General features: G+C 44.0%; 1 protein-coding gene across 2 annotated transcripts in view; it reads left to right on the forward strand.

Moving 5' to 3' along the window:
• The window catches only part of PHEX (phosphate regulating endopeptidase X-linked), a 267,193-nt gene that overhangs the window by 185,681 nt on the left and 58,997 nt on the right, over positions 1–22,515 (forward strand). For both annotated transcript variants that reach the window (XM_081946240.1, XM_081946241.1), the window contains one exon: positions 15,301–15,404. In XM_081946240.1, the coding sequence (XP_081802366.1) occupies positions 15,301–15,404 (104 nt within the window). The remainder of the gene's footprint in view (positions 1–15,300; positions 15,405–22,515) is intronic.

Genomic DNA, 22,515 nt, shown 5'->3' on the forward strand with positions numbered 1-22,515 from the left:
AACGATTGATGAATGGCAACTGCCGGCAGAGTTAAAATCCTCCCACGCAGAAAGCAAAGTTTATGACATCTCCCCAGATGAGCAAGAAATGCAAAGCTATCTATATCAAATAGAACGTTTAGAAAGATATGTTAGGGAGGCGAGAGTGTGTTTTGAAGAGATAAGGCGAAGTAGAAGAAGCTCCCCCACTCCCAAAATGTCTGAGGACGCCATCTTGTCTTCTTCAAAACAACAGCCTAAGACACACCTCACAGAGTTCACTGGTCAATTAGAACAAAGAGACATGTACACGTCACCGAGGTCACGTGGTCCCTTTGAGCCCATTGAACTTCAGCATACCTATAGAAAGGAGAGGCAGCCAAAAAGTGAAGCTGCACTGCCATCTGCTGGCGGAGAAAAATTATTACAGCAAAAGATTAAGCAATTGGACCAGATTTTCAGAGATATGTCTATGAGTCCTTTAGAAGCCAAAACTTTGTCTCCAAAGGTTAAGTCTTCAACACCTCCTGGCGGTGTGGAATTCTCCCTAGATGGAATAAGGCAAAGCCAGAGGCGAATTCGAGGAAGCCAATTTGATGTTGCCACGCAAAGGCCAATGATGCAACCCCAGCATCCCCTGGTTCAACAACCAGATTTGCAACCAGAGCAACAAATTGTTCCTCAGCAGGTATTCACAGTCACCCCCTTGACTGGTGAGTCCAAATTAAAGGAGTCAGGAGAGAATTATAAAGCCTGGGTCAGTGAAATTGCGCTCTTGCTTCGAAGAGAAGGCACATATTCCATGGTTTTTGATCCTCCCCGTCAACCCTGGACACCTGCAATAAGAAACCTTGAAAACAGAGCTATCACGACTTTACTCATGTCAATGGAAATTGAAATCCAAGGTATCTTTCCACCTGATGCGACTGCCCAAGAAATATGGGCTATTTTGGAAGATTGCTACAGGCCCGTTTCAATTGAATCCTCATGTTTGCTCATGTCTGAGTTCCATGGTTCGAAGTTGAAACCTGGTGAACGAATTGGTGGACATTTGACCAAACTGAAAAGAATGAGAAGTGAATTGAGACAAAATGGCCATGTAATCGATGATATCCAAATGATTAGCATCATCATTAACTCATTGAATTATGAATGGAAAGATGCTGTTGCAAAGATTAACTACGTGCCTATTGCTCAACGCACAGTTAACCACGTTTGCAGACTTTTAGTGGAAGACGAAGCTATCAGGTTAGCTACCCCACATCTGCAACGGCCTCCAGCACCAAAGGCTCCAGCCAGACGTCCCTTCCGAGGAAGAGGCTACGCTCCAAGGATGCCAAAATGCTACACCTGCAACCGTGTGGGACATGACACCCGGGATTGTCCCCAACGAGTTCCAGCTCCCGCCACGTACCAGCCCAGAGGAACAGATTCCAGAGGCAGAGGTAGAGGCGGAAGACAAGGTCGTCGTGGTCCAAGGCGTGATCCACAAGCTCCGCTTGCAACACTGGCCATAACCAACGTTCCACAACCTGATCCAAAGTTCGACAGACGTCTTTTGTGGACTTTAGATAGTGGAGCAGCTGTGCACGTTACCCACAGAAGGGAACTTTTCACAGAGATGGGCGAACCAGAGCCCGAGTATCGAGAACTGTATTCCTTCACCAACCACACTTGCAAGGTTATGGGAAAAGGAACTGTTTACATTGAAGAGCTCGATACACACATCCCTGATGTTTATTACATACCTTCAGCAACCAGTAATTTGCTTAGTCAAAGTCACTTGTCTAGAGAGTTAAAGTTCCAGGTTCACCACCTCGAAAAAGCAAGTTACTTAGTTAAAGATGGTGATATTGTTGCTGAAACCATGCTGATTGGTGGTGTTTATTACTTAAAGCCAAAGCCTAAAGGGCAAGCACAGGCAAGTATGCAAACTCCAAAAAGGCACAACGCAAACCCAGAGAGAGTTGTCCCAGAGAGAGAAAGCGTTACTGTGCCAAAGGCTCCTAAAGCCAACAAACAAAGAAAACAGAAACAGATTGCTCAAAGCAAGCCTGAGGGTCCTCATGAAACTGTTAATGTTGAGAATTCACTAACTGGTAAACCTTTGCATTCCAGGTGTATTCACAAGTGGCACAGAAGATTGGGGCATGCCAGTTTCCGTGTTCTTAGAAAGATGCCGGAGTTCGCAAAAGGTTTGGATCTAAAGGGGTGTAAGGTGTTTTTGGATTGTGCCGTTTGCAAAAAGGCTAAATCCAAGGCGGCTGCAATTCCCAAACACGCTACACGCCGGTCAACACGCATTTTTGATTTGGTACACACTGACATAGTGGGTCCTTTCCCACCAACACTTGGTGGCAGAAAGTATTTTTTAACAATTGTAGATAATCATTCTAGATATGGATTTGTATATCCTATGAGAGAGAAATCTGAGACCTTTCAGATCTTTAAAGACTTTGCAGCGTTTGTTTCTACACAATACCAAGTTCGCATCGCCAGAATCCAAAGTGACCGTGGTGCAGAATTCATGTCTCAGCGTTTCCAGGACTGGATGCGTAAGAATGGAATTCTTCATCAGACATCTGCTCCATATACACCGGCTCATAACGGAGTCGTAGAAAGAAGACAAGGGGTTCTACAAACCATGATGCGTTGTCTTCTAGAAGATGCCAATCTCAGTAACGCATACTGGGGTGAAGCAATCAAATATGCAAATTACATTGTCAACCGTACTTGGAGCAGTGTAATCAATCAAACTCCTTTCTACATGCTGTATGGCTACAAGCCTAATCTCAAGAACCTCCATATTTTTGGTTCATATGCTATGGTAAACACTCCTATAACTCAAGGACCAAAGAGACTAAGATTTATGGGTATTGATGATAATTCAAAATGGTACAAATTCATTGATACTAAACATGTGATTGTCATTTCACAATCTGCTAATTTTGAGGAAGACATTGACTGGTCCAGGATTCATTCCAATGATCCTGAAGTTTATTTTCCTAGAGATGGTGTTCCAGATGCCACGCAGCCTGATGACAATTCGCAGGCAGATATTCCTTCTACCAGTTCTTCACAACCTGATGTTCCGTCTTCTCAAGCCGCGGATGCTGATGCTAGCGACGAACGTGAGGACGAGGATGATGATGAAGAAGAAGAAGAAGACTGGTCTGTTGTTCCTAGACGCTCCAAGAGGGCCGCAAAAGGAATCCCTCCACAACGTTATTCATGGCAACTGACAAAATCACCAGTACCTTTGATTTGCAACGTTACTCTTCCTCCAGAGACATTCACACAAATCAAACAGCTTCCTGATTCAGAACAAGACAAATGGTATGATGCAATGCAGGATGAAATGGACAGTTTGAAGAAACTTAATGTATTCACACCTGCAAAACCTCCAGCAAACAAGAAAGTCATTGGCACCCGATGGGTCTACAGAATCAAGAAGAAACCGAATGGTGAGTCTTTATACAAAGCCAGACTGGTAGCTCAGGGTTTCGCTCAACGTTATCCTGAGGACTACACAAACACTTACTCACCAACAGTCAGAACTGAAAGTGTAAAAATTGCTTTAACCACTGCAACTATTCTTGGTTTAGAAGTTTTCCAATTTGATGTGGACACAGCTTATCTACATGCAGACCTAGATGAAGAGATCTACGTGAGAAGCCCTCCAGGATTCCGAAAGCAAGAAGGGGATACCTGGTTCCTGAACAAAAGTCTTTATGGTCTGAAACAGTCAGGTTTAATGTGGTATTTATATCTTACTGACAAACTAAATTCAATGGGCTTTATTAAGTCCGAAACTGATGAATGCGTGTTCACAAAAAGATCTAACAATGCATATGAGATAATTCTTGTTTATGTTGATGATATTGTTTATATTGGTCCAAATAAGAAAATGAGTGAGATTTTTGCCAAAAGTTTGCAGAGATACTTCACACTAAAATCTTTAGGACACATTAGCACTTATTTAGGTGTTCAAATTGAAAAGACACAGAAGGGGTTTAGTCTTTCACAAGAGGAGAAAATTGACCACATTCTACATCATTGCAACATGAAAGATGCTAGCACAACAAAGACACCCATGCAAACAGATTTTCACAACTTAACACATGAACCAAGTCCTGAGTTCGAGGATCAAACACTTTATCGTTCAGTCATTGGTTCACTATTATACATTAGTAGTTGGACCAGACCTGACATCGCACTTAGTGTTAATCTTTTATCACGACACGTAGGTAAGGCAACACAATTTCATTGGTCATGCATTAAGAAGTTGTTGAAATACCTAAAACACACTAAGCACATGAAGTTATTGCTAGAACCAACACACACTGATCAACCAAAGTTGATTTGTTTTGCCGACGCCGACTGGGCGAGCGACAAGAAGTCACGCAAAAGCACTTCTGGTTACATGATGTTCCTAAATGGTTGTCCTGTTTACTGGCAAGTGAGAAAACAGAGTTTTGTTTCATGTTCATCTACTGAAGCTGAATATGCTTGTGTTTCAGATGCTTGTAATTCTCTAACGTGGTTTGATGCTTTGATCACAGATATCTGGACACGTCCGATTCGACCAATCACCGTGATGGAAGATAATGTATCTGTTGTTTATATTTCTGAGTCACATTTCACAGGTTCTAGGTCCAGACACATTGACATTCGTTATCAAAACACAAAGCAATTAGTTAAGCAAGGTTTTGTTAAATTGCAATATGTTTCTACACATGATCAGATTGCAGACATGCTTAACAAACCACTCGCCGCAAATCAACACGAGTATCTGCGAAAGAAGATGTGCCTTAATTGATGATTTGATGACGTCAGCCCAGACTAGCAAAAGAAGGGGTGTCACGATGTTAAAAAGTTTGCTAGGCCTGAACTGCCTAAACTGACACTCAAGAGTTAAACTAAGAAAGCTTTATTGCGCAGGTCATAAAACAAAAAAAGGTTCTTATCTGAAAGTGATTTATTGCGCACGCGTTACACATTCCAAAATTCCTCTCTTCTTTGTTCGGCAGCCAACTTTGGCTAACGAAGCTTTTCATTATCAAAATGTAACCAATTAGTTATTTTCTGTTTTATTTTATTATTAAAGTTTGTTTATTAATTAGAATACTTTTAAAGACTTATTTTTCTCAATATCTCAAAAGATATGCAGAAGGGAATCAGCCACGGTCCATCGGTCTCTAACAGGGTGTTTTTTCCCCTGACAGGGTGGTGTCACTGTCGTAGGATTCTGGTGACTGGTCATTGTTGCCTTGGGTTCCCTCCCCCCTTCATCTGGTGGTAGGGACCTCTGCAGCCTGGAAAGCCTTCCAGGATGCATGGGTAGCCCATTTGTGGCCGTGTTCCCGTCGTGTCCTGGGTATTAGCCTTGGCCTCGGAATCGGGGTTGGGGTCGTGCACACAGATGCCATATGGCCCATCCCCTCGCATCTGTAGCATTTAAATGGACTTTGAGGGAGGGCTGGTCTCAGGGCCCGCTGTGGTGCTGTGGTTCCCCGTCGGCTGGGTGGTTTCAGGTCAGGTTGACCTTTCTCTTTTGTGTCTGGTTGCTTTCTTATGTCGTTGGTCTGCAGCCCGCTGTCAACTTTTATTGCTACTTGGAACCACTCAGAGAGTCAGTTTGGAATGTTAGGCAGCTCCTTGAGCAATCTGCTGGTCCAGACTTGTTCTGAAAAAATACACTAACAGACACTCTGATAAAGGTGGTAGCCTTCCAATGACTCTCCTAAATTCACGGATGTGCTCTTTGATGGGGCGGCCCCTTTGCTTTAGGTTGCTGAGCTCATCTTCCGCATACAGGTCCTCCTCCACCTCCTCAAATCTGGCCTCTAGCAGTCATAGGAAGTCATATACGCCTTGCAGTTGGGAGGCTCTCCTCTTGTGGAGGGGTGCTAGCCATTCCCTTGCTTCTCCCTCTAGTCCCTCTGTGATAGTATTCTCTATGGCTCTAGGGGATGAGTAGAGGTGTCCATAGCATTGTAGGTGGACCTCAGCTGAGTCAAGGAATAGGGCTAACTGGTCTGAGTTCCCGTCAAACTTTCCTCTGAACCGGGGCGGTTCAATCAGCAGTGCTCTTCCCTCCTCCTGTTGGCCTCTGTATGCTTCCATTTGATATGTCTGAAGCAGTGGTGGGTTTCAAATTTTTTTGGAACGTACTCTGTGTGTGTGGCCTGCTTTGTGGGAGTGGCTTGCTGGCCATGTGACCGGGTGGGAGTGGCTTGCCGGCCATGTGACCGGGTGGGAGTGGCTTGCCAGCCATGTGACCAGTGGGAGTGGCTTGCCAGCCATGTGACTGGGTGGGAGTGGCCAAGACGATGTCACTGAATTCTTTGCCCCAATGGATGAACTACAATAAGATTAAAATAAGTACAAAAACAATAAAAGAGCTACTTACAGAAGGAAGATGACTGTTCTTGCCAGTCTTCAGTATAACTGACTCCAGTGAATGGGCTGCACAAAAAAGAAACACAGAAATGAACTCTTTCATAGCATGCACTGCAGCGAAACCAGCACAAAAAACAATAAAGACAGTTACTTACAGAGGGAAGATTACTGCCTTGCTGGTCTTCTGCACCACCACCTCACCACCTTGCTCCAATAACCTGCACAAAGGAGAGACACAGAAAGCAAGACTTTAATTGCATGCATTGCATTAGGATAAAACAAGCACAAAAAATAATAGAAAAGGAAAATTACTGTCCTTTTTTGCATCTTCTGCACCACCATCTCACCACCTTGCTCCAATAGCCTGCACAAAGGAGAGACACAGAAAGCAAGACTTTACTATCTCAAGGATGAACCAAGCACAGAGCACACCCAGCAATAAAGACAGCTACTTACAGAGGAAGGATCTCACTGGCTTGACGGTCTTCTGCACACCACCTTATTTCCTTTTTCTGAAATTTAGTTCTCAGTTCCAAAAAACAGGAATATATGAATTAGGTTCAGTACTTAGGTCGGTCCAAGTAGCTATTCAGAAGTTAGAGGTTAGAAGCAATGGTAAAGTAAGATATGGAATTAAACCCAGAAATATTTTGTTGGCTATTTGAAAGGGAGTACAATATATATTTAATTTTACACATGTTAGCAGCTGCTGGAATTGTGTTTGCCCAATAGTGGAAAAACAGAGATATGAAAATGAATAAATATTACAATGTGCAGGAATAAATAAATTGACAATTAAAATCAAGAAGGCTTTGAATACTTTTTCACGTGGGATTTGTTTTAGCAATTGCTAACTAACAAAAACAGAAATTAGAAATCCAAAAGTATAAAAGAAAACACCAATTTTGTAAGGAAAGGTCACAAAAATGTATAAAGAAATATTACTAGATCATTATTAATGCGTAGATAACTGTGGGACATTACATACCCACACCCACACAAACTATGACAGTGCCAGGAAAACACCAAAAAATAAGAATCCCCCCCCCAAAAAAAAGACTGCAAATGAAACCAGTTTTTTTACCCCTAACCCTAAGGACAGGAAAGACAAAGCCACTGGAATAAAAACCATCAAAGCATTGTGGGAAACTATAAAGGACAGTGCCAGGAAGTTCACAGGACCAGCAACCACCTCAGAATTACCTAAACGAGGGTGAAACACACAAAATCTGGCCTGCCCATAGAAAAGCAGCCACTTTGAGACACATAAACCTAGTCTGAACACTTAAAAGCAACATATTGCATCACAAAGAAAACATTTGCAAAAAGGAATAATATTTCTTGTAGTAAATATATTTTATAAACAATTAAAAAATAAAAATGCCCTAAAAATAATTTAAAAAAAAGATATTCTATAAATAAAAAAATCCTTAAAAACCATTGTTAAGTATTCCACCAGCAATAATTTATACTGTAACCATTTTAAGGTATTGTACCAGCAATAGTATACTGTAACCATTATTCCACCAGCAATAATTTATACTGTAACCATTTTAAGGGTACAGCAATAATTTATACTGTAACCATTTCAAACTATTCCACAAGAATAATTTAAAATGAAACCATTAAAAATATTCCATAAACAATAAATTACAATAAAACGATTTAAAACTATTCTATGCACAATACATTTTAAAGTATTGAGTATAGAATTTTTAAAAATAGTTTATTTTAATTTATTTTGGATAGAATCTTTTTTTGAATAGTCTAAGACAATTTTAAAAAAGAATCCACAGACAATAAATTGAAGTAAACCATTTTAGAATATTCTATACTCAATACTTTTAAGTAAAATTATTTTTAAAAATTCTATGCACAATAAATAAAATATTATTTTAAAATACATTAAAAAAATAAAAGAAAAAAACCCGGGTCACTTACCAGCAGGTAGAATCAGCAGCACTCCGATGCGATGGATGGATGCAACAGGGAGCAGGCAGGCAGAGAGGCTCCAGGACAGTTAAGACACTGGACTGGAGGGACAAGGCCAGGGTTGTCACTAAGCAGGTCACCTGGCAGGCTTAGCCAGCCAGGCGAGGCTGGAGAGGGGGATGGGGGGCTTTCGGCTGGGTGGCATACGCCAGCCCATGGCTTTCGCTAGGGAAGGCCTGAAGGCCTTCCCTAGTGAAAGCTAGCCTCCTGCCACCCTGCCGCCCCTGCCAGCCTGTGGCTTTTGCTAGGGAAGTCCAGAAGGCCTTCCCTCGTGAAAGCTACCGTTCCGCCACCCCTGCCACCCGCGCCAACCCACGGCTTTTGCTAGGGAAGTTCTGAAGGCCTTCCATCGCGAAAGCTACCCTCCTGCCGCCCCTGCCAGCCGGCGGCTTTTGCTAGGGAAGTCCAGAAGGCCTTCCCTCGTGAAAGCTACCGTTTCGCCACCCCTGCCACCCGCGGGTTTTGCTAGGGAAGTCCTGAAGGCCTTCCCTCACGAAAGCTACCTTCTCGCCACCCCTGCCGCCCCCGCCAGCCGGCGGCTTTTGCTAAGGAAGTCCTGAAGCCCTTCCCTTGTGAAAGCTAGCTTCCCTCCACCCCGCCAGCCCACAGCTTTTGCTAGGGAAGCCCTGAAGGCCTTCCCTCATGAAAGCTAGCCTCCCGCCACCCCTGCTGCCCCCACCAGCCAGCGGCTTTTGCTAGGGAAGTCCTGAAGGCCTTCCCTCGTGAAAGCTAGCCTCCTGCCACCCCCCTTGTGCTTAGTTGCTTACCTGAGGGAAGCAGCAAGCTCCTAGAAGGTGAAGGGAGTTTTGAAATGGTGGACCCGGTCAGCAAGCGCGATTCGAGAGCTGCTCGGGAACGAAAGACTCTTTTCAAAAGAGGAATGTTGGCCGTTGGTGCCATGCTTTTAAACGGGTCGCCTCCAGCCTGCTCACTGATTGGCTGGACTCTAGCCAATCAGTGAGTGGCGGGCTGGGCTAGCCTAGTTTACTGCAGATGGGCAGGGGAGCAAGCGAGCTGCGACGGGATGGAATGGGCGATCAAGCGACAGGGCCGGTTCTGGTTCCCAGAAGTTACTTCCAGGTCTGGTCACCAACCAGTTCACCCGAACCGGTGCAGACCGGCAGAAACCCACCACTGGTCTGAAGATACTCCTCAGTTCTAGTTTGGAGGGCGGGTGGAGATTGTCTGCACTGGGCAGCCTGCCTGCTATATGGGAGAGGCACTGGCTTCATCTTCCTTTTAATGGGTGGAGAAGTAGGGCTGTGTTCCCCTGTGCTTCTCATCACCTTAAGAGGATCCACTGCTCCTCCCCTCTCTTTTGGCATGCATAATGGCCTTTCTTCACGGAGGGTGACCCAGTGGAATTCCTCCCTCCGTTGCTCAATAGAACTACCCAGGAGCTCCATTTGGGGCTTTGGGGGCCTGGCTTGATTCCAGTCCAGCATCCCCTCCACTCTTCCCAGCTCGCTTAGGACCTTTCCCTTTTTCTCAGCATAGGGGTGGGGTGGGGTCTCAGCGTTAGCTGTTTTTAGGGGTTGATTACTTATCTCCTCTTGCTTCACTCACCTTGGCTTTGATGTCGGATGGCTGCTCTCCAGCTCTGTTCGGATAGCTGGACTTTTGGCATGGTCTTCTGAGTTCCCCCTCGGCACCCCCGATATTTAAAAGCAAAAGATGGCTGTCTGTAAAATACCCTAACGATGGCTGCTTCATAATTAGCGACCTGATATTGTAATACAAAATGCAGTGATTTATTAACAGCTTCGTTAGGCATTCTTCATTAGGCATTTCTTATTCGCAACCATCTTTTTTGCTTTCTTTATCTGCTTTTGAACTTTGCTCGTGTTTCTGTTCTCCCTTCAGTCTTGTCATAAATCGCATTATCCAATAGCTTCATTCATCTCAACCCAGCTACTGTAATCTGAGATCCGGCTTCGCCGACGCTCTGCATGGAATGTCAACACAGAGAGTTGACACACCAGAGGGCAGGACCAGAAATAATGGTTGGAAACTGTTCAAAGAAAAAAGCAACCTGGAATTATGGAGAAACTTCCTAACAGTAAGGACAATTAATCAGTGGAACAGCTTGCCTTCAGAAATCATGGGCACTCCATCAATGGAGCTTTTTAAGAGGAGACTGGACAGTCACTTGTCTGAGATTGTATAGGGTCTCTTTTTTGAATAGGGGGTTGAACTAGAAGATGTTCAAGGTCCCTTCTGTTCTGTTCTATTCTATTTTCAACTGCTCTTGATTTAAAGCAGTTTTTTGGCAATTCTGAAAATTGTACCAAACTATTGATACTATTAACTGTAGTGTCCGAGTTTGAAACTGTGACCTTATCATATTTCTAATTTGTTTTGAAATTGCCAGCAGTCATATTTTGAAGTCATTTTCTCAATGTGAAAACATATTTATTAGCTCTTAAAGGTCATAATCTGAAAATAAAAACATTAAAATGTAGCTGATGGAACCATTAAATATTTTAAGAAAAGATCAATTTTATGTTTGCAACTTGTTTATTTATTGGTTCCAAATTTGTCATGCTTAGAAATATCATTAGTTTTCTTTCAGATATCAAGATTATTAATTCTTTCCTCAAATATGATCCAAGGAAGCGATTTTAAAGTATACTATTCACCATCAAAATGCATTCCATAAATTGAAATCAAAATACCAAGCTCTAGAAGCAATAGTGGAATAATTATGTTAAGTTTTCCAATCTAGGCTGTGTTTTGAATCCACGTTTGGTTGAGTTCTCAGATGCCATGTGGTGAGTGGGTAAAGGCTAATCATGCCTTAATCCCATCACCCTGCAGCTGAAGCGGAGAACTCTTTATTATGTAAAGGGACTGGCTTGGGCATCTTAATGGCCCATTGACAAAGGGGGTGGGGGCAGGAATCTGCAGGGAGCTACTCTGTCTTTAAAACATGTTTCTTCCTTTTCACATCCAGGGATATGTAATATTCTGCCTTTTCAATATTTCCTAGGCTATTCCATTTTTTTCTGGGAGAGGGCTGGGTGATAACTTCCTACACCAATTTGCTGTCTATGGAATTTTCTAGTAAATGCTCACATGGCAATATTCACTAATTTTCTAATGCAGAAAGGCAATTCTATTCATTTACAAATAAGTCAGAGATTATTTTGCAATTATGTATTTATAGATTTCATGAAAAATAAGTGATGTTAAAACACCATATTCTTTTTTAACAGAATTGCATTGCATTCCAATTTGTATACAATATAGAAAAGCACCAAAGTTATTGGACACATAACCTACATATGTTGGGAAGGAAGGAAATAGGTGGTATGAAATGTTCATAGGGGAAAATTCAGTTTTAAAAACTGTATTGTTGTAGAACGATTGGCAGTCGAGTCAATGAGAAATCAGCCCAGAGTCTCTATGAATCTTTGACTAAATATAACCCTTCTTGAATTCCATGGACATTTATCTAATGACAAGCCATTAGTTGAGTAGATTCCAGCGGTGGGTTGCAGGCAGTACGCCCCGGTATGGGCATACCGGTGCCTGCCTGGAGCACCAGGGACCGTTCTGGTATGGTGCTCCGGAGGGCCCACCTGCTCGCCCATCGTCCTTACCTGTCTTTAAACTCTTTGGTGCTTCCGTGCACGGAGTGTACAGCGCCTGCGCGATGCTCCGCTGAGCAGCTGTAGCATCGCGGAGGCTTGTGGAGGCATCGCTGGAGGGTAGGATGCATGCGCACACTGCGTTTGTGTGCGCGCGCGCTGTGTGCATTCATGTGGAGGACGCCGGGCCCCATTGCAACTGTACCAGTTGCAACGGGATCTGGAACCCACCACTGGTAGATTCCTGTGCATAGATATGATTACTAATAAATCAGTTAAATGTGGTCTTGCATGTGGTCTTGATCTTTCACACCTGACAATTATACACTACTATTTGATAACCCGGTGTTGCCTGGGTATTTATTTGTAGGTATATTATTTATGTCCAGATCAAACGTAATTTCTAATGTTGGATTTTCCCTCCGTATCAGAGGGAGCTCCCTTGTGGAGTCCTGTGAAGCTGTTACCATGGCAACTCAGCTGCGCTATACAGTAGAAGACATTTTACTGCAGTACCGTAGAAGCCATTTTGGGGCACAATAGACTATATCTTAACAGAACACACACACCAAGGGGTGTTAGGGGTGTCTTACCCCCACAGTATATATAGGCAGCCCTTATTTTTAGGAACTAGGGTGGACATACACCTGTAGCCAACAAACTATTTGTTTCAAAATTGGTAGCACAGTTCTTTATGGTGTGTGCAATTCCAGCATAAAATTTTTAATAATATGAGAGAATGCAATCATTCTTTCTAAGAGCCATATTCTATACACCTAGAAGTACATCCAATGTTGTACTTAGTCTAGACACTGGTTGATTAGCATTGAAACAAGTGTTAGGAACTAATCATATCTTTCTGGGTCAAAATCTATTCATTTTTCATGGGATATTTGTCCCTCCTAGTTTATGATTGTACAACAAGGTGATATATAGCAATATCTTCAAACTACTTCACATGGCATGTTCTTTCTATATGAAATGGAACTTTTTGAAGAAATATTATGATATATTGAATTTCAGCATAATTTAACAGTGATCCTTTGGTGATATTTTCATCTCAGTGAATCAAGGGAACCACAATCTTTACATTTTTAAGTTATCCTATATCCTTTTACCAGTGGAACTTTTTCAAAACATATTTCAATGCCTTTAGCAGATATAGCAGATATAAAAGAATCTCTGAATCACATAATCAATGCTCTTATGCTTCTAGGGCAGTGGTTCTCAACTTGGGGGTCGCACGACCCTTTCACAAGGGTTGCTAAGACCATCCACCTCCACCGGTATCGCCCATGCTCAGGAGTGCGTCCTGAAGCGGCAGGTGCATGAAGAGCACCAGGTGGTGAAGCAGCCTCCTCCCAGCTCTGGCTGCAACCCAGACACCACCCCACCCAGTCTCCACTCCAGGGAAAAGCTGAGGCACTGAAGAGGGAGAGAGATAGGTTCTTCTGGGTGACAGATCAGCCTCGGCTCCAACAGACATCTGAAGCGAGCACGGTCAGCCGTGCCGCTTCAGCCCAGCCACCTGCACAGGGGCTCAAAGGTGCCTGGAGAGCAGGAGACTGGTGGGGCAGTTGGGCCATCCGCTTCAGTCGACAGGACAGGCTCTTACCCAGGCAGGCGCATGCGGGGATTCAAGCCGCTTTGGGCCTGGACACTGACTTTGCCGCCCCTGCCGCTGGTCCTGTCCTGCAGGCTACACTGAGCTCAGAGGCCTCCAGGAAGGGCTGCCAGGAGAGGTCAGAGGGGAGGAGGACAGGCCCCACCCACTCATTCCTTCCATCCCAAGGAATTCCACTCGGGACGGAAGCACAGTTTGATGTAGCTTAAGCTTGTTGTGTGGACTGTACACCGCCCCGAGTCCCTTTTTGGGAGAGGGGGCGGTTTAGAAATGCGAAGAATAAATAAATAAATAAGCCTCCATTTTAAATCCCATTTAAAGGGCAACTTCTTAATCTGTGTTTGAGAAAAAAAGAAAGAGAAAGAAAGAAAGAAAGAAAGAAAGAAAGAAAGAAAGAAAGAAAGAAAGAAAGGAAAAAGGATGGGGGAATGGAAAGAAAGAGAAAGAACAAAAGAAGAAAAGGGAGGGAGGAATTGAAAGAAAGAAAGAGAAGAAAAGGGAGGGAGGAATGGAAAGACAGAAAGAGAAGAAAAGGGAGGGAGGAATGGAAAGAAAGAAAGGAGAAAAGGGAGGGGGAATGGAAAGAAAGAAAGAAAGAGAAAGAAAGAAAGAAAGAAAGAAAGAAAGAAAGAAAGAAAGAAAGAAAAGGGAGGGAGGAATGGGAGGAAAGAAAGAAAGAAAAGGGAAGGAGGGAGGAATGGAAAGAAAGAAAGAAAGAAGAAAAGGGATGGAGGAATGGAAAGAAAGAAAGAAAGAAAGAAAGAAAGAAAGAAAGAAAGAAGAAAAGGGAGGGTGGAATGGAAATAAAGAAGAAAAGGGAGGGGGAATGGAAAGAAAGAAAGAAAAGAAAAGGGAGGGAGGAATGGAAAGAAAGAAAGAAGAAAGGGGAGGGGGGAATGGAAAGAAAGAAAGAAAGAAAGAAAGAAAGAAAGAAAGAAAGAAAGAAAGAAAGAAAGAGAAAAACTGGGTGGGTGGGGGGAATGGAATGTAAAAAAAGTAAACTTAATAAAGTGAAACACATGTAAACCACAAACTGCTGCTGGAGGCAGGCAGAGAGGTCGTTTTATCCTGGAAAATTCCAGCCTGGCTGATCTTCTCCCAAACCAAGATTGGCAGATTAATCACTATGCTTTAATTTTGTTCAATTTGTAATAATGAAAATACATCCTGCATATCAGATACAGTATTTACATTACGATTCAAAACAGTAGCAAAATTACAGTTATGAAGTAGCAATGAAAATAATTTTATGGTTGGGGGTCACCACAACCTGAGGAACTGTATTAAAGGGTCGCAGCATTGGGAAGGTTGAGAACCACTGTTCTAGGGCAAAACATTGTAAGATGTACATTTGTGTGGCGCTCTTAATTTGCTGGAAAATAGTCTTAATGGAAAGACTACTGTACATAGCAAACCCAAACCATGAGTGAGGTCTTAATATCACCATTTTAATTGTTCTATATATTGGATTCAATTAATTATATATCCAACATTGTTATTAGAAGTATAATTTTTATTAAACTGTTATAACACTGTTATATTTTTGTATTGTACCTGACTTGGTTTTGGATCACAATGTAGAAAAGGAGGAGGAGGCAGCATTTCCCCCCCAAAATATTTAAATTCTTATATTTTACTTGTTTAGTATATTAAGATTGTTAATTTCTGTTTAAAGCCAATTATATTAGCATAATCTTTATATTTATTTTTCAGATGAAGTTTTCAGAAATAGACTATTTTGGCAATGTCCTTCAGACTCGCAAACATGTGGCCCAATCAGATTTCTACTGGCTGAGAAAAGAAGTCTCCAAAACAGAGTGAGTTGGGAAGGGATGTGTGTGTGTGTGTGTGGGGGAAGTATTGAGATGAAATATGATCATACAATTAATATACAAGAAATATAATTTAAGACAAAGTTTAGTTTTCATCTCCAATCTATTGTACTGAAACTGATAACATTTTAAAGTGCTTGGTTTTCCAGGTTTAGAACTAAATAGTTTTTTGTAATCTATATATGTACAAGTGAAATACCACTCATGCATCATCACAAAATCTCCAGAAAATAAATTATGTTTATTTTCTCATATTCTGTTAACTCAGTTCAAACTGGCAGATGTTCCACTCCTTTCACTCAGGAACAGTCTAGGGCTCCTTACAGTACTAAAAGTCGGTACCTCCTGGAAATGTCTATGTCTTTCACCTATGGAACTGCTTCTGGACACAAGGCGATGGGAGCAATATTCCCTTATGTGTTTCAATCACCAACCACCTCTGAGCCAACAGATTTTGAACCAAATTTCTCCTGCATAGCCCGATCACATAGTCTATACCCGCAAAGTACGGGTATCCAGGTAGTATATATATTGTGAAACATACCTATTTCCCTGGCTCAGCTGGTAAAGGAGGAGAGCCTGTGGCTTAGTGGCTAAGACTCCTGCCTAATATATAATACAGCCCAGGTTCAAATCCCAGTAAGGGTATGGCTAGCTGATGAGAGCTAAATAGCTTGAAATGGATCTATACTAGTGTCCCTTTATTTATTTATCAGCACAAATACAACACAAATATATATAAATATATTTTGCTTATATATAAGCAAAATACCACTCATGCATCATCACAAAATCTCCAGAACTGTAAAGCCTACAAACTTCAAATTTGCCATGTATGTTCTTTTTGGTTTCTAGGTGCTCACTAAGAAAGGATTTTTTGAAATGACCATCAGAGCATTAATATTTCCTATATGATTATTAATATGCTCTCATGCTAAGGAGTTCTACTCCCCCTCCCAACCTGAAATGAAATCTGTTCCAAATGCAAAACACAGAGGAGATTCAGTTTCAGTTTTACTTTCATAGCAGGAAGCAACTTTACTACAGAACAGTTGAGCTAAGCCACAGCCAGCCTCCTTCCTATCTCCTCCTTGCTCACAAGGAGAAAGTTAGCACCAACCCATCTCCTAGAAGAATGAAATATAGGAAGTATAAAAAAGCAGAATATTATACCTCCCTGGATGAGAAAAGGAAAAACATGCTCTTTGAAAGCAGCCCCCACCTTTGTTAATAGCTCCAGAAAGACTGGGTCATCCTATTCCTATCTACTACAAAACAAATCCTTTCAGCCCCAGCCTCCAGGGTGATAGGATTATTAGCCCTCACTCAGAATCCAAATCAGGTCAAACTTCAAAGTCACTAAATCACAGTAGCAAGTGCCCAGCAACATCCTTTCAGAATACAAGTGTCACACACCATGATTCATCATTGGGAATTCAACCAAGCCTGGGACAAAGACAGCCTAGGTTAGCTGGTCTGGAGCCCCTCCCCTCCCTGACAGCCATTAGGATACAGTAAGCCCTTGAGCCTTGCCGCAGGAACAGAAGAGCTGTTGCTGGGAATGCTGCACTACATTTCGCTGTGCTCTGCACAGACGAGGCAATAGAAATGGTGGAGAGAAACAGCCACTGACCCAGAGAGCACATGGTGGTGACAGCATCCATGTGCTCTCTGGGTCAGCAGCTGCTTCTCTCTGCTGCTGCTCTTGCTGGGAGAGCTCATAGCACAGTGAAATGTAGCAGCTGTGATGTGAGCCACCGCTTTCCTCGAAGTCCCATCCCCAGAAAGTGCTGTGGCAGAGAGAAGCATTCTTCTCTCCACTGCAGTGCTTTCTGGGGAAGAGACTTCAAGGAAAGTGGTGGCTCACATCGCAGCTGCTACATTTTGCTGTGCTGCACAAGATGAGAGGAAACAGCAGTGGCAGAGAGAAGCAGTTGCCAATCTGGAAAGCATGTGGAGTGGCTCAGCGAGCAACCAAGGCTCACCCAACACCAAAGGCTGGAGATTGAACCTGGCTGCTTCTCTCCACTGCAGTGCTTTCTGCATGGGAATGTTTACAGGTAAGTGTCCCAAACTGTTTTAGCCCATCTGCGCCCACAGCAACCCCTTGCGACCCTTTGGCTAAGCGTGGGAGGCTGCTGGCCAGATAAATTGATTTTGCTTGGGGGGGGACATAGCTTGAGGCCAGGAGTGCATGCAGGCAGAGGCCCCAGGGAAGGCAAGGGACTGAGACATCCCCTGGGCCCTGGCCTGAGGCAAAGGGCGAACGTGCGGCATGCAAGCAGAAGGATGGCGAGAGCCAGGCCTGAAAGGTGGCTTACATTAGCGGGCAGCTTCTGTGAGCAGAGTGGGTGAGGCATGGAGATCAGTTGGGCCACATGGCTGGCATTGTAGGCCACACCGAAGATAGGCAAGCGGGTAAGGCGCGGACATCACTGAGGTCTGGGCCACTTGGTCTGGACAAGTGAGCCAGAGAATAGATGAGCACGGGTGTGACTAGCCACCAGCCGAGGTGGGCGAGGTGATATAGGGTGGGGTGGAGCATGGGGTGGGGTATGGTGGAGCGTGGCGGGGCAAGCCAGTGGTGGCTTGCCAGTTCGCCAAACTGCACAGAATTTTAACAACCAGTTGCCCCAACCTGTAGCCTGACCCGGTCCGAACCGGTATTAGCCCACCACTGAAAGAGGGGATCCACAACCACATAGATCTTAAAGTTGTTCCAGAATCTACATCCTTTTCCTCTTTTAAGTCCTGCTACTGCATTTCAGGGCACAGAAGAATGTGTAAAGAAGATAATGAAACAGCTGATTCTTCTATCTATCTGTTGTGTATCTTTCTGGGTGTAGAAGAAGGGGGGCAAGGCCACCAAATTGAAATCTGTCTTTGTAATACAATACAAAATACAATACAATACAAAATACAATACAAAAGCCACAGCAATACCTATCATAGCTCTTTAAATTATTGTTTTGCATTTGTGTATGTTGTAAACTCTTTTCAAACAACCCAAGAGATTACTCATGATCATGAGCTTCTCATTGCAAAATTTAGGCTTAAATTGAAGAAAGTAGGGAATAGCACTAGTCCACTCAGATATGAATTAAATCATATCCCTGATGAATATATAGTAGAGGTGACAAATAGATTTAATGAATTAGATCTGTCAAGTGGCTGTCTGAGGAAGCTTTGCAAATAGCTGAGGAATGAAGGAAGCGAAAGGCAAAGGAGAAAGAGAAAGATACACCCAATTGAATGCAGATTCCAGAGAATAGCTAGAAGAGATAAGAATGTCTTCTTAAATGAACAATGCAAAGAAGAAGAAAACAATAGAATAGGAAGGACCAGAGATCTCTTCAAGAAAATTGGAGATATGAAGGGAATGTTTCATACAAAGATGGCTATGATAAAGGATCCAAATGGCATCTTGCTCTTTTTTCCTCCTCTTTTTGTAACAACTACCAATAAAACTAAAGAAAAAGATACTTTGAGTGTCAAAGATAGTGGGGAAATATATATGGCAGGGGAAAAAGCAAGAATTAATATAAAAATGTTGCAAGATGCAAGAGTTCGAAGTGTTAGGGTTCTAAATACCATGCAGAAATAAATCATTGTCCAAGGCAAAACATCCTTTAAGGTCCAATTTATTCCGCAGGCAATTTAGCACGGCTATGGAAATTCCAACTCTGGAAGTACATGCTCTGGGTTCACCCAGTTAAAGTTCATGATCTCTCCCCACACCCACAAATCCATCACATGTTCCAATCATCATCTTCCACGCTGGCATGTACACCCATCTTCTTCCGGCCAGGTGTCGAGGTGCTGAGACAAAAGATGACCTTGGCTTCTACAAAAGAATGTCAACAATTCATTCTACAATCCTACTCCTTTCTATTCCCCCCTCCCAACTACTACACTATTGAAACAGCATAGAAAATTATAAGAAAGTGTGGCAGGCCAAAGATCCTAAAAAGAACATAACTACAGGCCTGACAGGCGGCCTCTCCTCAAAAGAAAAATGTTTCCTGCAAAGAGAATAACATAAAAGTTAATATAACAAAATTAACCACCTCTTCTCCACCCAGGGGAACCCTTTGACTTCTCGGGAAACTTCCCATTGAATTGCTTTACTAACTTCTCCACTTTTAGGTTCCCACTGTTCACCCAATTAGCTTCAGACCAAGGGTAACCCTTCCAATGCACTAAGTACTGTAAGCAACCCCTATTCAGCCTGAAATCTACAATTTTTTCCACCTCAGATTGTGTTTCCCCTTCCATCACTAAAGGAGGAGATTGAGCTTGGGTGGATGCTCTTCTGTTAGACCCAATTACTGGTTTCAACAAGCTACAATGAAATTCTGGGTCAATTTCCCCTAGACTTCTGGATAGACCGAGTTGAACTGTAACTGAGTTAACTATCTTCACTATTGGGAATGGACCTAGAAATTTTGGACCCAATTCCTTGCTAAGCATTTCTAATCTTATGTATTTGGTAGATACAAAAACATTGTCCCCCACACGGTAGGGGTTTTGGAGCGAGCAATGTTGATCATCTTGCTTCTGGTAGGCTTCTGCCATAACTGCTAGAGCCTTCTTCGTATTCTCCCATCCTTTCTTTAGCATGTCGATCCATTCACTCAAAGACATGAAAGAAGGAAGTTCTCTAGGCAACTCAGGCATGGCAACAACTTCCATGCCACTGGTAATCTGGAAACCCGCTAATCCTCTGCTGCTGTGGACCGCATTGTTGTACGCCACTTCGGCGAAGGGTAGCAAGTCCGACCAGTTGTCGTGCTGATAGTCCACAAAACACCTGATGTATTGTTCCACCACCGCATTGGCTCCCTCTGCTGCGCCGTTCATGCTGGGATGAACCTCTGAGCTCAGTTCTTGTGTGGACCCAATAGATCTCAGGACCTCTCTCCAGAACTTGGCTGTGAACTGGACTCCGCGGTCTGAAATGATCTTCTTGGGTACTCCATGCAGGCGATAAATGTGTTTCACAACCATTTTCGCTAATTCGTTTGCGGGTGGCAATCCTGAGCAAGCAATGAAGTGTGCCTGCTTAGAAACCAAATCAATAACAGTCCAAATTACTTTATGCCCACTGCTGTCTGGGAGTTCCAGGATGAAGTCCATTGCGACCTCTTCCCATGGCCGTTTCAGGCTCTCTGCTGCAGGTGCTGTAGGTTCTGGGCTCTTGGATCCAATCATCCACGGCTGGCCTTGTTCCTCCTCCGAGGCCTCCCCCTTGGTAGGACTCTTCGTCACCTGAAGTTGAGGGTCCTCTTCCAGAGGTCGGTTGGGCATTTCCCCCTCTGAGGCCTCCCCCTTAGTTGGACTCTTTGTCACCTTAAGTTGGGGATCCTCCTCCGGAGATTGTTTGCCCTTTTCCTCTTCCAAGGCCTCCCTCTTGGTAGGACACTTCGTCACTTTAAGTTGGGGATCCTCTTCCAGAGGTTGTTGGCCCAGATGACTTTTCTGTGCAGGCATCTGGGGCCCTCTCTTAACCACCGTGGCAATTGGTACACACGTTTGTTCTTCGGCAATTCCCTCCTCCGAGGCCTCCCCCTTGGTAGGACTCTTTGTCACCTTAAGCTGGGGATCCTCTTCCAGAGGTCGTTTGCCCAGATGACTTTTCTGTGCTGGCATCTGGGGCCCTCTCTTTACCACCATGGCGACTGGTACACACATTTGTTCTTCGGCAATTCCCTCCTCCGAGGCCTCCCCCTTGGTAGGACTCTTCGCCACCTGATGTTGGGGATCCTCTTCCAGAGGTCGTTTAGGCTTTTTCCCCTCCGAGGCCTCCCCCTTAGTTGGACTCTTTGTCACCTTAAGTTGGGGATCCTCCTACGGAGATTGTCTGCCCTTTTCCTCTTCCGAGGCCTCCCCCTTGGTAGGACACTTCCTCACCTTAAGTTGGGGATACTCTTCCAGAGGTTGTTGGCCCAGATGACTCTTCTGTGGTGGCATCTGGGACCCTCTCTTTACCGCCGTGGTGGTTGGTGCGCACGTTTGTGGCATTGGGGCTGGAGCCAAACACTCTGACGCTCTGTGGCCAAGTTGACAACAATGGTGGCATTTAATTGGCCCCCACGAGGAATGGAACCTAGTTACATCTCTAAACTTAGGAACCGTTTCATCACACTGCCTTGCTCTCCAACTTGCAGCTGCCCCCTTGGTAAACCCTTCTTCCATGGTGGAGATTGCTTCTCTGTAGGAAGGTGGAGTAAGAACCTTTTGGGGCATTGCAGATGCACCTTGTTCCGCTTCCCATCTTGCAGGCCTGGCTTTGGTAATCCCTTCTTCCATGTTGGTGATTGCTACTCTGTAGGAAGGTGGGGTAAGAACCACTTGGGGCCTTGCAGGCGCACATTTTCCCGCCATCCACAATGCAGGCCTCTGTTTGGTAATCCCTTCTTCCATGGAGATTTCTTCTCTGTAGGAAGGTCTGGTAAGAACCTTTTTGGGCCTTGCAGGGGAGACTGGAACCAGTGGGGAGGTCAATCCCTCGGTCGGCCACTGCCCAGCTTTCTGCCATGGTGCCATCTGCTGAGGGAGGGCAGGTGCCCGCTGGCATCCCTCCCATCCATGACCTGGGGTTAAGACCCATCCCGGGGTTGCCTGCTTCACAGGTTGCAGCTCAACCAATGATGGCTGGCTAGGGGGTTTTACGTGCCAAGGACCCTCCTGCTGGCTTGGAGGAGTTATGGGCCAAGTAGGTGCCCTTTGCTGGCTTGAATGAGTTATGGGCCAAGTAGGTGCCCTCTGCTGGCTTGGAGCATTTCCCCATGCTGATGGCAAAGGAGTTGGTAAGTAGCATCTCTTCCATCCAAGTCCTGGGAGGAAAGCCCAATTTACTGCCCAATTTGCTTCATTTACTGGTTGCAGCCCCATTTGTGGTGGCTTGCAAGTGACAGATGCTGGAAAAATTCCTTCTTCCTGCCTCCTTTGAAATTCCCATTTTGAAAGGGAATCTTTCTCCCAGCTAATTGCAGGGTGACAAGCCATTTCATTTATTGCCGTCTGGAAGGAGCCCAAACCTCTGTTCTAGGTTTTTTTTTTTCCAAGCCTTGTTTCCAAGCTGGGGGGAAGGAGG

The sequence above is a fragment of the Natrix helvetica genome (assembly GCF_964273705.1).
Source record: "Natrix helvetica genome assembly, chromosome: 3".
Lineage (NCBI taxonomy): Eukaryota > Metazoa > Chordata > Lepidosauria > Squamata > Natricidae > Natrix > Natrix helvetica.